Source organism: Lepisosteus oculatus, chromosome 8 (assembly GCF_040954835.1).
Source record: "Lepisosteus oculatus isolate fLepOcu1 chromosome 8, fLepOcu1.hap2, whole genome shotgun sequence".
Taxonomy (NCBI): Eukaryota; Metazoa; Chordata; class Actinopteri; order Semionotiformes; family Lepisosteidae; genus Lepisosteus; species Lepisosteus oculatus.
In genome coordinates, this window is record NC_090703.1 from 52,191,068 (window position 1) to 52,206,108 (window position 15,041).

A 15,041-nucleotide genomic window follows, 5' to 3' on the forward strand; every position below is an offset into this window, starting at 1 on the left:
ATTTTGAAACTGCTCAAACAAAAGCTTTGGTCCCTTTCATTGCCAGGGACTTTGGCTCCTGTGGGGCTATGGCTTTTGAGTTTTTGAAATAAAAGACTTTTTATTCTGCAGGCTTGAATCTAACAAGGACTGCAGATTGCAGGTTTTCCAAAGATTATTATGCCCTTTCACTCTGCTGGCTTTTCATCAGCTGCTGAGAGACTGAACCTGTCCCTAATCTGTGCTCTCTCAGTTTTCCCTAAAGGGCTGCCAGCCAAAATTAACTGCACCAACAGAATAGAGACAAGCTCCCTCAAAAGCAATCCCTACAAAACTATGTTAATAGGACACCTGCTAAGTAATCTTAACATAGATATCCTGTCTTTGCTTGATAGATATTTATGATCAAATATTGGCTACAAAAAAATGTTAAGAAAGCAGAACTGCCTTCCATTGTCCTTTGCTTTCTTTTAAAGGCAGTGCTAAATATTAATGTCCTGGAAGGTATTGATGTCTGCCTTGGATTGTTGTGCTAATTCTTCTTGTACAGAACAAGTAAATTAAACCCATTCTTTTCAGACCTTAAAGTAATTGTCACACTCAGAGTAATGTGCTCTGCCAGTAGGAAACAAATGCGCACAGTGGTTTCTTGTGCTGTGTGCTCGGGCTCTTCGAGCTCATGTGAGGCAGTTTGTTGGCTTGAAGGTCTGTGTGGTGATTGTATACAAAGCAAGAACCTTCCTTCACCAGTGGAGCTGTCGCCCTGGACCCCTGACTGCTGTGAGCTTGCACCTGCACTTCTGTCTGAGCCAGGGGGCCTTTGTTGTGAGCAGGTAGGAGATTTTCAAAGGGGTCGCCCCGTGGACGTATCCAGACTGAATTATGCCAGACTCCGAGGGTACTCTCTGCTCCGTGCAGGATGCCAGTTCCACACTGTGTGAGCTGCAGTTAGGCTGGGGCTGCTTACTGACAGTGTTCAGCAGACACTCCCTGGCCACGGTCAGTCCTGACTGTACAGCCTGCAAAAAAACTAGAAGTTGCCAACAAAATCAAAGCAACAGAGTTGTTTAAATAAATAAACAGCTCCAGCCTTGCTTATTTGCAGTGTTTTATAGTGATGCACAAGTCTGTCTGTTTCAAGGCACTACTGAATCACCATTACTTGTCTTGCCCACAACCTGGGGATGTGGTCCTCCATGCATGTTTGTTCGACATGGGACTGCAATGCAGATGGTTTGAATCTCTAGGTTTGAATTCTTCACATGCTTGCCTGCAGTGTTTTTGAAAGGATAAAGCTGAAGTATTTAAGATCAGGTATATGAGTGGTACAGAGGCAGTGAGTCGAGGATCTGTACACAGAAAATCAAATTGCTGAAAGTTGAAGTATTAGTCTCATTCCTAAAAGACCTTTCTTTCAGTAGCACATTGGTACTCAGTTCTTCACTGACAGACATCCATCCTAAACTTTTGTTCAAGTTCAGCTGTTTGTCGCCTTTATAATCTTAAAAACTAATATAATAAGATGGTGCTTTCTGTGATGTTTTTGTAAACAAATTAAACTTTGCAAAAATTGCTTTTACATTAAAGGATTAAAGCTTCCTTGCCACCAGATATATGCTGACCAACTTTAAAAGAAGAAGAAAGTGAGTTTTAAAGCACGTAAAAGCATGGGCTTGCAATCAGACGGTAGGCTTGCAGTCTCTCTGAAGCAGTCTTTTGTCAGCGGACGAATGTTAATGTTTGATGGAAAAGCCGCTATGGGCAGAGACAATGGGCTCTCCCCAAGGGGGTCACAGCTGGTACTGAAGGTTCGAGTGTCTTGTCTGCAGCAGAGGAAGGAGGTGGCCTGGGATTTGTGTTTCACCTCTTCATGGGAAGCAAGAAGAATCTTACTTTTGATGCGTCTATTAAAAATGAGCAGCAGAATTAGAAGATGCCAACCAAGCTGGCGTGATCAGTGTGGTGAGAGCTGCTGTCCGCATGCCGGTGTGAGGCTGTGCCGGTGGCTGCAGCGCGGGTCGCAGTGGCTGAGCTGTGCAGTCCGGAGGGGCAGTGCCACTGCAGCCGGGAGCTCGGGCGCTCGGGAGCTCGGGCGCTTGCTGCTCAGCGGTGCGTGCGATGTTTCTGGCAGATATCGATTGCCAGGGAGCCCTGGAGCTCTGCATTTACTTTGCTCGCAGCGTTATTGTTTGAGAATCATTTATGCCGCTGCAGGAGGCGCTTGTGTGAGAGGGGTGGCTCGGGGTGACCACTGGGGTGACCTCTTTATTGATCGGCTGCCTCCCTGTAAGCAGCACACTGCCAGCTTGGGAGCTCTGGGCTGAGAGGGAACCGCGACCAGATGGTTCCACAACAGCAGACTTGTCCATCAGCCCCAGCAGAGGGGCGCCTCCCCCTGCAGGTCAGGGGTCAAGAGGCGGCTGCTCTTTCCCTGTGCCAGTGCACGGCTCTCTTCCTGCTGCCTAACAGCTCTTGGGAGGCATGAAAGCAGCATTTTTATCACTGAACTAATTTGCAAGAATCCTGTCTTCATTTGAATGTTATTTTGTTACAAAAATTGCAAGTAGTACTAATCGTCAGATGGAACCCTGTTTTCATTGTTTTTTTAGGTTGATAGGGTAGCCTTGAGTGACACTATGTGTACTGCAGAAATCATTCTGAAAGACCTTGAATGCTTTGGGTGCAACGTATGTTAATAAATACAGAGAGAGGTTGGGAAAGAGTCTTTAATGGCACAGGTCTTTATAAATTGTTACTGAAAACAAGGTGGGATAATGCTTTTTCACCAATATCCTATTTTGGGGTCCAGTAAACTAGTGCCACTCAAGTTTGCCATTGTTTTACTGGCATTTCACCATTTCAGGTGTTTACTCACAGACAAATCATCAAATCAAATCCAAATCTGCTGGAAACAGATTACCCCCACCTGTGCCATGTAAAATATGTGAATGCTTGTATACACTATATTTAAGGAATTACTAGAATGTGGACCCTCTCAGCAGTATCCTGGTGCTCTCTTAGAATAAAATATTGATTTTATTTTCTTTTTGTTTTGGATCTGCTCAGAATAAAAATATTGTTTTTTTGGGGGTGTTCTGCTGAAAATAATCTAACCAGCTATGAGATCATATGGTCCCAGTAGGGCCTTAAGTGTTCAAGATGAAGATCAAGATGCTGTTTAAAGTAATGGAACACAAAAAGAGTGACCACATTCTATTAATATCAGCTTAGTGATTCACAAATATTTACCAGAACAGCAAATGATATTATGAATATTTAAATATTTAATGTTAGCAAAAGATCTGAACAGATCTTCTGAGATGCTATTCCTTAGTAATCCTGCACTTTTATCATGCAAGTTCGAATAGTTGTGTTTTATTTCCATGTGGAAACCTTTTTTCTCTTCTTTGTTAATGAGTTCAAAAAATCTGTTCAGCATGTCCTAGTCAATTTCAGATAAAATGACACGTGGCAAATTGAGAGATCTGATAAATCAATTCTTAGACTTTCTTTTGTGCACAATGAGATATTTATAAGTGTAATTTAGACATAATAAATCTCTGTGTGTCAGCCTCTTCAGAAATCTTTGAAAAGGAAAAAACTGTAAAATGTGGGGGAAAAAAATCTTTGCAATATTGAAGCTTTTGATGTCAGATTATATGTAATTCATATGGCTGGAGAACATGTAGGCAGAAGTACAGAGGAAAGCACGTTTCATTTGGTGTCACCTTGTGTTTGTCCTGCTGTCTTTCCATGAAATTGCTCTTATAAGATTAACCATTGTGAAAAGACAACTGGACAATTGCTCTCTTAGATATCAAATGGTGTATTTATCTAGGCTACAATACTTAAGATAAGAGTGAAACATTATACACCAGTGTTATAGACCTAGAGCCAAAACCACACATGGATTTAATTATAAAAAATAACAATGAGTTCAGTGGCATATTTATAATGCTGTTAGTGCCATCAAGTTCCCCAGCAGCTGGAACAACAGCCGTTAGTTTCCCATCCAGAGGCCAGAGTGCTATGAAAAAAACAGTGTATCGCTCTGTGCTAGTTTGTATCAGGAAAACTGAGATTGCAGGCTTCAGGAAAGGGGAGACATAGATTTTTTATGGGGTTTCATGTCACAATCAATGCCTGTGTAGGAGGGTTTGAAATAGCAGTTTATCATTTAATAAGCATGCCCTTCATTCAGAGCGCATTGATTGGCTATCCAGCCTTCATTTATCCATTGTCTTATTGATGTTAATACAGAGAAACCAGAGGGGGATATCAATGGCTGTTCCCTAAAAGTCTGGAGCAGGGGCCAGGCTGGTTTTCATTTCAAGTGCAGCGGAATTAGATATTTCATTTACTTATTTTATGTATGTATATATGTTTGCCTGGTATTGGAACTATTACTGCATCTTATGACCAGAGAAGAGGAGATGCTGAGAGCAGTCACGCTATGTCTCTGTGATGGAGAAGCTCAGTTTGTTACTCCAGAAACTCTTGCATATTAATAAATCACTAATACATTTTCCTCAGAGCTCAGTATTTTGTAGAAGCAGTACAGCTCATGAAAACTCCTCATAAAACTCTCATGTTGTCAGTGATAAATGTTTTGTCCATGGTGCTGGCAGGCAAAAAAGGCACAGCTAAGACTGAGAACAGGAGCCATGTTTTTACTCAAAGGGTTGCAGTAGTCTGGAACAACATAGGATTAGTTACAAACAAGAGGGGGACTTCTGGTCCGTCTAGCCCATTTGGTAATTAGCAGAGAATTGATCCCAGGATCTCAGCCAGCAGTGTCTTGATAAAAAGCAGGGTATCGACTTCAACAGCATGTGAAGTTAGCTGGGTAGCCTGTTCCAGACTCCCACAACTTCCTGTTCTTGGTTTTAAAGGTACTTCCACTTCTACTTTCTACTTGTGCCCACTGAATATGTGCAGCTTGAATGGATTCACATAAGTATAGGATCTTTTATGTGTCGCTTGGTGATTTGAGCTGATTCCCAGACACTCAACGGCTGAAAATCATTGGCCGCCTCTTGGGCAGCTCTCTCCAGCGCCCCACATTGCAGGGGTGCAGAACTAAACCGCTTGTGTTTGTTTTAGAGTTCACACAACACTGATTTCTGTATCTTTCAAACTCAATTACCCATTTCCACAATCCTCTGGGAACCACACCGGCACATTGTAAAGACCCGCTAATTGTGCGATGAAGTGCAGGAACTTTGATGTCTAATTTGACAACTTCTAATGTCTGTGCAGAATGGTAAGTTATCTGTCTTACTCCGTTTGCACCCTGCTTTCAGGTGTATCAGCTAGGATTAGGTGTCGCACTAGTGGGGGTAGAACATCTGAACATCTCTGTTAATGTTGGATTTAGACCAAAATATTTTGATGTTAATCACCAGCTTTTTGTTCCTCATTGCTGATGTATTTGATTATGTGCCATAAAATGTGCAATTCCACCAGCTGCACAGTCTCCCCCAGATGTCTGCATATTTTGCACTACTCTTAAGTGTTAGTGAACAGATTGGTTGATAATGCCCTTTTCTGCTCATTCATTTATTGGGGGGGCAGTTTTTTAGCTTTTTAGAGGTGTTCAGGTGGTGAAATTCGTGTTGGTTTTTGCTTTTTTTTCTTGTACTCCAGGGAAGGGCAGCTCCTATCCATAGGGGGTGGATTGCTTCAGATTTTACAATTACTTTTCCTTTAACCAGTTTTAGCAGCTGGTTAAGACTACAAAAGCAAGTGCTCTGACTTCTAAGCAGTGTATATTATCTAAGGTTCTGGCTATGTCCTGCCTCCCACCTTTTGCTTGGCTCCTTGAAGCTCATGCCTGTGATGGCTTGTTTATTACAGCCTTATGAGCTTAATAAGATAAAAAAGCAACAGATCTAGTTCTGCATGGTGAACCAGAGTGCCCTGGCTTCACTTGTAAAGCTCCCAGAAATGACACACGCTTGTCGTGTGTAATACAGAATGCAAGACGGTATCGGTTTAGTTTTGTTTTGTACATGATTAATCTAACTCTGCCTGAAGACACCTAATTAGTATGTTATCACAAAAAGAAAACAACAATCATATGTAAACCGAAGAACTGTCCATTGCAAATTAGCCGTTCTTTTCAAATGGCCTTTCTGTGGTGGACAGCTAATTAAAACTACCGAGGCTGAAGCGGAGTGCAGCTCTGCACATGGTGTTGGTGGATACCAGGGCTCTGTTAAATAATCAGATCTGACATCATGGCGTCTTTTGAAAACCACCACAGGTCCCACAGGGCTATAGCAGCCCCCCGAGTGGAGGAAGATCCACAGACCCCACTGCGTGTCCTGTGAGCACTCGTGATTCAGTCACTCCTCATCTGAAATGAGTGGATCTGTTATCTGCTGCACTCTGTTCTCATGTGCTGCTGTACATCCACTAATGAAAAATGCCTGAAGCTTGTTTACAAAATGAGAGCAAAAAAGTAAAAGAAAATCAGAAAGCAGCAGGCTAATGAAACCCTGTTAATCCTGAGCAAGACCATGAGTGTGCTTATGCCTGTGTTTGTGTTGTCATTAGATGCAGGTGCTTGTGAATGAGGTGGAAGGCCTGATCAGGATGAGTTAGGCTGTGATTCAGTCTTGCTGTGCTCCCAATACTGACAATTCGGATCAAGATGCATCTGTAACAAATACTCCTGGGCTTCAATTCAGCTACATCTGAAATGCAGTATAATTACGACAATAAGGAGATGGCTGTGTGGTGTCAAAGTCTGATATTCTGATGATGTTTTTACTCGTACAGAAGTGCCCTGCTGCATACTGTGAAATGTGGGCTGCTTTCCTTGCTCCCTTTTGAAATCTCAGAGCTAAAGAGAAGCTTCTCTCTGTGTTCCAATATTCTATATAAACCACCTGTGGCCCTGGTGTGAACCTGGTTGAGTCCCTGACATTTTTTTTCTAAAGATCCTGTAATCACATTCACATTGCTGTTAAACCTTGTACATGTGAAAGCAGATGTTCCCTATCTCTCTGTAGCGCTCTGAGGAGCCTCTGGCTAGAAAGAGCTCTAATTTGACTTCACCTTCAGTAAACACTGCAGCACAGTTTTCACGTCCAGAGCAGGGACCAGCTCTGTGTCACTGTTGTTCTAATACACAGAGAGGGGGGGAGGGAGGAAAGCAGGAATGGAGATGGAAAGAGACATGTAAAGAGAGGGAGTGAAAGAAAAATGAAAAGATGGGGGAGGTAGAGGGAGATAAGAGTGCTGTGTGAAAGCAGAAGAAAAGATTCACAGCTCTTTGATCTTAACAATTTGAAGCACTTAGAGATGGTGTGCCCCTTTTAGAGGTGCTCTATTAAAAAAAACAAGATTGATTGGTTCTGTAATCATGCAGCATCCTGGAAATTTTCCAGTAGTCCATTATTAAAAATGCCCAGCTCAAGAGTGCATTTAGACCATCTGCTCGTTAAAGTAATCTAGTAAAGGTCTTCAGAAAGGGCCCACAGCCCAAGCAGCTGGATTAGAAATATCTCATCAGTGCTCTGACTGAAGTGACGCTGCACACAACAACTTACTACTTCAACCTTTTAGGAGAATGCCCTGTCAGCACTTCTGTGCTAACTATGCCAGTCCGAATGGATCTTGCTGAGCCAGCTACTTGATTTAAAATCGTTATATTTTTTTTTGCTGCCTAAGGGCAGAAGTTGGGTACAATGGGTTAGCAAGTATCAAACAGCCACACTTGAACTCAAGTGAAGAAAAAGTCTTGACTTTCAGAATATTTTGTTTTTTATGCCCTCTGTTGACCTTTAAATGTAATTATGAATTAGTTTTAACACTGGGTATTTGGACACATTACTGAGTGGAGACGTCAGATTTTAGGTCATACTGTAGCTCCACAGGACTGTTTGCTTTTAATATGTCTGTAACACAGTTCAGCTCAGCTTGTTTGTTATGTGTACAAGTGCAATGAAATGCTTGTAGTGCCGAGTCGCTCACCAGGGTCATCATATACATTCTAAAAAATTACTGCTGACTTGCAGAGTGCTTCATGGAGCAGAAGAGAGCTTCTCCGACCATATCTTTGCTTACATTGGACATTGGCCTTTGCTCCATTTTTTGGGAAACTGCATGGCCGCTTGAGAAGGCCAGAAATACAGACTCAGAGATGAAACATACTGCTACACTGTCAAATAACTAACTGGAGGAAACTCCCCGCGTGGCGAGCAGTGCTGGGAGGGAGTGGCAGAGCAATGGGTGTGCATGGATTTACACAAGCAAACCTTCAGAATGATAACATTGCTGCACCTATAAAACTCATAAAACAGAAGAAACATACAAACGAGAGGGGACCGTTCAGCACGTTTGTCTTGCTCGCTGCCGGGTAATTAATTTCATGAGCTCCTACTCTTGTTTCTTGAACACCGTTGCAGAAATTTCACTGTCTCTGCTTGTGTTTAGTGTAAGAAGAGTAATCTTCTCCCAGGCAAGAATTAGGTGCTGAGAACGTAAACTCTCATCGGTGACATTAGCTTGACAGATTCAGAAAAAGAAACACAGAAGTGGTACAGTACTGTCACCCTCCCCGGCTGCCTCTGTTATGGGTGTGTGTAAAGGAATATAGTTTAGCCTGGCATGGCAGTGGGGGCGAGCACAGGTAACAGCATTACTCTTTCATTACTACAGCTGAGCAGCTGTGGCAAAACAATTCAGCCTGCTTTTAACTGATTTACACAGTGATAGCAGCCTTGATACCTCGGGCTGTGTCTGTAGACGGCATTAGTAGTGACAGCAGTGTTTTTGATGTCAGAGGGGCTGTTGTTGTTTGAAATGCTTGTACCTGCCAGTTTTTCTTAAGGCAGAATCGTTAATTTGCTGATTGCTGTGCCGAATTAACATACTCCTCTACAGTTTTTCTGTTTCTGTTTTTCTTTCTCTTGTGTATTGTGAATGGGATTAGCCAGCAGAGCATTAGCACTTATTTAACAGGCTCTCTTACCAGTTAATGGATTGTAATGGATTTATTGTTCATAAGAACATTAGAACATCAGAAAGGTTATGAAAGGCAGGAGCCACTCAGCCCATCAGCTCATTTGCCAGGTAGCATCTAATTGGTCCAAAGATCTCATCCAGACATTTATGGAAGGAATCCAGGGCAAAATGTAGATTCCCCAGGTCTCTTCACAGTAAAGCACCATCCTGCTGTGAAACCTTGAAAACCATCTCCTCACTGCGAGAAATGAGACTTGTTACATTATCGACTGCATAACCTGTTGAAGTGTACCTACACATGCTATGTGCCGTCACTTTGATTTTTACGTGTGTGTCAGCAATATGCTTTAACATTGACATCCTGCTTAACATTTGACGCAAAGCTCTTTTATTATGTTGTCACTGACATTTTGGGGGCGCCCCCCTGGAGATGTTTGTACTGTAGGTACTGCACACTAATTGTGTAGCTCCTTGGTTTTCTGACCTCCCTAGGTGAATGCAGGAAGCCCTGTAACTATTAGTTTGTGGTGTCCGTGGCTCATGTATCTTGTCTTCTACAAGACAGGCGGCAAAGTAGATTTAATTTCCTTCCCAGCTCTTTCTAACTGACCCCTGTCTGGTATTCTTACAACACAGTCACCGCTCGATCGTTGTAAGTGGTAAAGGTGGAGGATGACTGTGCACTGTGTGTTTTGTGTGTGTATCTGAAAAATGCTTATTTTGAACAATTGGGATAGGATTAGCACCACAGCTCTGCCTCTCCTGCCATTGAAGAATGATCTTCAGGGGTTGTCCACCCTGGTGGAGCAGGGGAGTACCCTTTGTCTCAGCTTCACTGTTGTTCTCGGAAACAGCATAAAAATTAAATTTCTTATCGTTTATTTGCTGGTGTGGCAGTGATGGGCCCTTATTTCCTCTGCCCGTGGTGCACCTCATTCATTCTGCTTTCTTTAAACATGTCATTGGGACGACAGAAGTAACATCTCTGGCACAAACATGCACAATGGGGACAGAGAGTGTCAGGGGACAAATTTAAATAAAAAAATACTTAACTCAATAGAAAAGTGTCCTAACAAAAACCTTGTAGATGGCCCAGATTAGTCCCAGTATTTTTTTCCTAGAGTTTTTCTTTATGGACAGTATGCTTGCTTATTGCTTGATGAAGAAAGATAAACCAGGAACATTTCTTTTTAGGAGACCGCTGAGGCTGCTGCTTTGTAGAGAGAGGATGCTCCTTAGCACAGCCATGTGGAAAATGTGAACAAACTGTGGCTTCGTGTAGAAGTGAAGCCAGTTATTAAAACTGCGTATGCGCTTTTGTCTCCACAGAAGGCATCCGGAACATGGCCATGGATTCCAGCCAGATGGGAATGCCGATGTCTGATCCGACCGCCTGGGCAACAGCAATGAACAACCTAGGGATGCCGCCAATGGGCATGACGGGGCAGCCACTCATGTCAGGTACTGGATTGCCAGTGGTGCCACAATACAGGGCGAAGTGCACCCAGCACAACACCAAGCTTGGAACTGTGTTGTACTTCAGGTGTTTCTTCTTTTCACAGTGCATAAGACTTCCTGCATGTTGGCTCAGGCCACTCTCGCAGCTGTCTCAGACTGTCCAGTTGGGCCTGTAGCTTAGTGTAGCAAAAAATACTGTGCCAGGTTCGATCAGTGATGTGCAGACTGCAGTGAATCTATGTGATACCATAAAGGAGACATTAGCAAAGACCTGGAACTCCACTACGATGTGAAGCTCATTTACAGTCATGGCAGACATACCTGTGGATTAATACATATAGTATCCGTAGTGTTTTCTCACTTGCCAGTATTGGTCACCTTTCTTTGTCCTGTGGTGAAAATATAAAGGCAGGCCACAAGATCTGATGGACAGCAGCCCTTCCGGTCTTGTCTACAGGTGGTCTGGGGGGAAACGTGGAGGGGGTTTTCCTGCCTTCTGCAGCAGCAGCCCCAGTACAGCAGACCAGCTCGAGAAGTGAGAGGCTGAGTGCATATAGGGAGGCCGGAGGGAAGCTTACCAAAGGCTCAGGGGTCAACAGCCTTAATCCAAGTACTTGTGGAAAAACGTCTGTCAGGTAAAGACTGTCTCAGACCTGTCCGCTTAGCTCTTCCACCTGTTAGGCAAAGTAGCAGAGATGCCATTTCTCTGCGGGGGGCAGAGGAAGTTGCCCAGTGCAGGTCCGTTCTGCAAGGTCAGTCTTCTGAGGAGCTGCGTCATTGGGGTGCCCTTGGAAAGCAAGGCAGACTGTGCAGTAAAAGCACGCTCAGACTGACTGAATATGACTGCAGGGTAATGGCCTGGAACTGAGAAGGTGAATTTCAAACCAGCCGACATCCTCAGCTTTGATTGCACTTAATCTGAATTTTGTTTTTGTCTTCTTCCTTCAATACTGTGGAAGTGTCAGGAACATTTATCATGTCAAACAGGTGATTAATGTAAGCTGTTGTTTTTTTTAAGTAAGACCTTAGTTTGATTGATTCATTTGGAGATGGTGTTTAGAAATTATCTATTTCATCTAATTAAAAGAACATGCTCCCATTCCCATCACCTTCCTCACTGATTGAAGTGTGTGACCATCCTCCCAAGTCTCTGTTTTTGTGTTTAAACGGGAGGAGGGAAGTTCTCTCCACATACTTTATCTACCAAGTTTAATTTGCACAGTTTACTGAGCTAGTTACATACTTTCCTGTGTTGCCTTGGTAGCTCACTGCTTAAAAACAAATTATATACTTTCCCAAGCAACTTATAGACTTCAGTGAATGAGCAGAATACTGAGTGGTGAGTACTGTCAGCCAGATAGAGGTTCTTAATCTGTGAGCCAATGTATCTGGGTTGACTGGTCCTCTCACTGCACTGCTAATGAACTCTGGATTATTGTGATACTGACACTGGTTTTACAATTGCAGTTTGCATCAAGCACACTGCTCTTCCTGGAGGGATTACTAGCTTCAGGAATATCTGGGCCAATCTTTCCCTCACTTCAAACCACATTTCTAAACCACATTTATAAACTGAATTATTAAGACACAACAACAGTTGCATGGCGTGATTCATCTGTTATGATACATAATGAATTGTCTGCACCCATCAAGGTCATTCCTGAGACTTGAAATGTGGACCCAGGCTGCTCATTATCATGGTTTCTCCCTTTGTCCTCAAGCCCTCGGCAGCTTGTTCAAAGACAGACAGCTGCACAGGGCCTGCAAGGCTGCACTTAGCACTGTCAAAAACGGAACATGCAAGTTATAGCACTCCATTTATAGGTTTTAGTTTACATACTGGAGAATTAAACAAAATTAGTTTGGTGCTTATTTTAAATACATGTATCGTTTGGAATCCATAGCTGTGTTTAATGCTTCTAATGTGCAGATGTCCAATGAGGGAGGTTTTGTTTCCAGGTTCTATAGACAGACACTGGCCCCCTTCCCACAGCTGTGTGTGCAGTTCAGGAGGGTTTCATCCAGGGCTTGTCTGAGAGGGCTAGACATAGCGCAGCCACCTCATCTGTCCCCCCATAAACACACGCTCCCCGTTTTTCTCACTCTGGGGGGATGGGGCTGCGGTGGAGTCCTGCAGAGGGGCGCTTTCTGCGGGGAAGCCTGATGAGGGCAGCTCATTAGACCCCAGTCTGTCGGCTCAGGGAGAGAGTCGGACTCTTATCTGCGCTGCACATTAATCAGAGGGGGAAGCAGCTGCTCTGTCCCAGTCATCCTGCATTAAAACAGCTCTTTTGAGCATCTTAATTACAGCAATCAACCCGCTGCCTCAGCAGTTTCCCAATTCAGCTGACAAATAATTCACGTCTCCTCTATAGCCCCCCTTGCTTTGTGCACACATTACTCCCATCTCTTCCATATTGGCTGTTTTTTATTCTACAGTATTGGATTTTGGGTGTGTCGGGTGAAGGAAATGGGCCCCAGTAGTGCCAGTAGTAGTTGAGACAGAATCGCAATGTGAAGGCCGGTGTTCTTGGGGTCGTTTATCAGCAGTCACGTTGTGCGATACACTGCCTCTCCCTTCACAGGTGTTGTGTACAAGACCAATCAGACATAATGAAGCGGTCTGTTTTTGGATCAAGTAACATCAAGGTCACCTCATCTGTTTTTATTCTTTCCCACCTATTAATACTGTACCTCCACACTGTCTTGGTGCAAAAAAAACATTTTGTGTTTCATCTTAACAATTTTTTGTGAAGCCACCATCCTAGAGTACACGTTTACTGGATAGGCTGCAAAGAGTTGTGTTTAAATAACCAAGATTTAAGAGCTGAAACCTTTTATTTATTGATGGATTCATTAATTTATTAATTATAACTTAACTGTGCCAGAACATTGGCATGGCAGGATTAGATTTCTTTACCAACTGCTGCTGGTGATGTGTAAAACATCTGTCTCAGGCGTGCTGCGGCATAGCAATGATTCACTGTTTACTTGCAGCCTGGATTATTTAACTGAGATACAACACTGAGGCCTGCTCAGGCCGGATTTCGCTATTAGACAAGCTAACCTTGTTGGATTACCTTTCTCTGCTGATTCAGCATAGATCTGATAACTTCATATTCGCCTTTAAATAGTTTGTCCTTAAAGAGTTAAATGAATAGTAAAAATGTTTATTTTTGCCTTTAACAAGAATTACATTGTACTGCAGGTGCAGTTTTTCACTTCTGCTCTACACAATGTCTGACATAACATTTGTCAGTGTTGCCTGTGCTGCGTGGAATCTCTGCTTTGCAGTGCTTACACATACACCAACGCCAGATGTCATGCTCTGTGTCTGACCGGACTCCACACAGAATCTGACGACTTGAGCCTCTGCTGTCTGTCGAGCTGAGAGAGGCTGTACAGTCACGACACTGCAGGAGAGCCTGAGAGAATGCAGAAAGCTGTAGAATGCCTCCTGCTCTGTCCCAGGCTGTGTGCAGTTAGTATGATGTCTCTCTCTAGGCAAAGTCAAGTCCCAAATAGCTGAAGCACACATGGTTTTGCAGACCCTTGATCTGTGTTTCCCCAATTATAATTCTCTGAAGACTGACAGGTGTATCACATTACTGACTGCTCTCCACATTCCCTCTCCAGATTGCTTTGCCAAGGAGTGTTGATGAACCCATGCAAAATCCGCAGACTTCCTTATGATTCCTGTTATCAAAGCAACGTTTCTTTTTTATCGTAAATTTTTATTTAGCCTTTTTGTTTTTGTACAGGCACTTCACCAGCCTCCATTAGACAGTGCAGGAGAATCCTTGTACAGTGTCTGTGCCAGAGGAGCAGTGTGCTGTTAAAATATTTAGACCAGATATGACCTGCTTCTGTCCTGGATGGCCAGGCTTTGGCTTTGCAGATACTTTTCAATTAGCACTTTGTAAACTCCTAAAAATAAACAAAAAAAACAAGTGGTTTGAAATCTTATCCAAATGATTAGTTCAGTCAAGTCATTGAGCTCAGGGTTAAAAGCAAGCCAAAGTCGCATGTGACCTCCAAGGACTGGAGCTCATCCCTGTCTTAGATAATCACATCAGTCTTGTTTATACACTGCCAGTTTTAGCCCCTGTGAGAATCTGAGTATTTGAAAAAGACAAAAGAATCATTGTGGCAAAACTATCCAAAAACCTGGTTTTATTTTGTTTTTGTTTTACATCAGAATTGAAGGGCAGGAATTAAAAGTAAGGTCCCTGATGTCTTCCCCTTTTTGACCTTGTTGAGATTACTGTAATGTGGTTATTTTGTGCTCTTCCCTACAGCGGCCTTGGCTCAGTGGACAGGCTCTCCCCTTAAACTCAGGCCCCCAGAGTCTGTTTGGACTCTGTCACAGGGTTTTCACTGAAACCTCTCCTCACATTGGTACCTTCACTGCCTTGGGGACGGGTCACTGTTTGCACCAGCAAGCCTTTGTAAAAAGTCAAAGAAACACAAAGAGCCAGTATTAACATCTGAGGTGGCCAGAATTAATAGAGAGGACTTTTAGCAATGGCCCTATAATTCTGACAACAAACTCCTGAAAATCACCTGTTTAATTTTTTCTTTTTTTCAATTCATTTTCATTGTTAATCATCTCTTCAAACATATTACAACAG

At 43.1% G+C, this 15,041-nt stretch overlaps 1 protein-coding gene across 8 annotated transcripts in view; it reads left to right on the forward strand.

Annotated features, from left to right (window-relative positions):
* Positions 1-15,041, forward strand: part of enox2 (ecto-NOX disulfide-thiol exchanger 2) — a 187,275-nt gene that overhangs the window by 125,898 nt on the left and 46,336 nt on the right. For all 8 annotated transcript variants that reach the window (XR_011190298.1, XR_011190299.1, XM_069193814.1 and 5 more), the window contains one exon: positions 10,282-10,413. Coding sequence is in view for 6 of the 8 variants with exons in the window: in XM_069193814.1 (XP_069049915.1) it covers positions 10,282-10,413 (132 nt within the window). In the remaining 2 variants the exon portion in view is untranslated. The remainder of the gene's footprint in view (positions 1-10,281; positions 10,414-15,041) is intronic.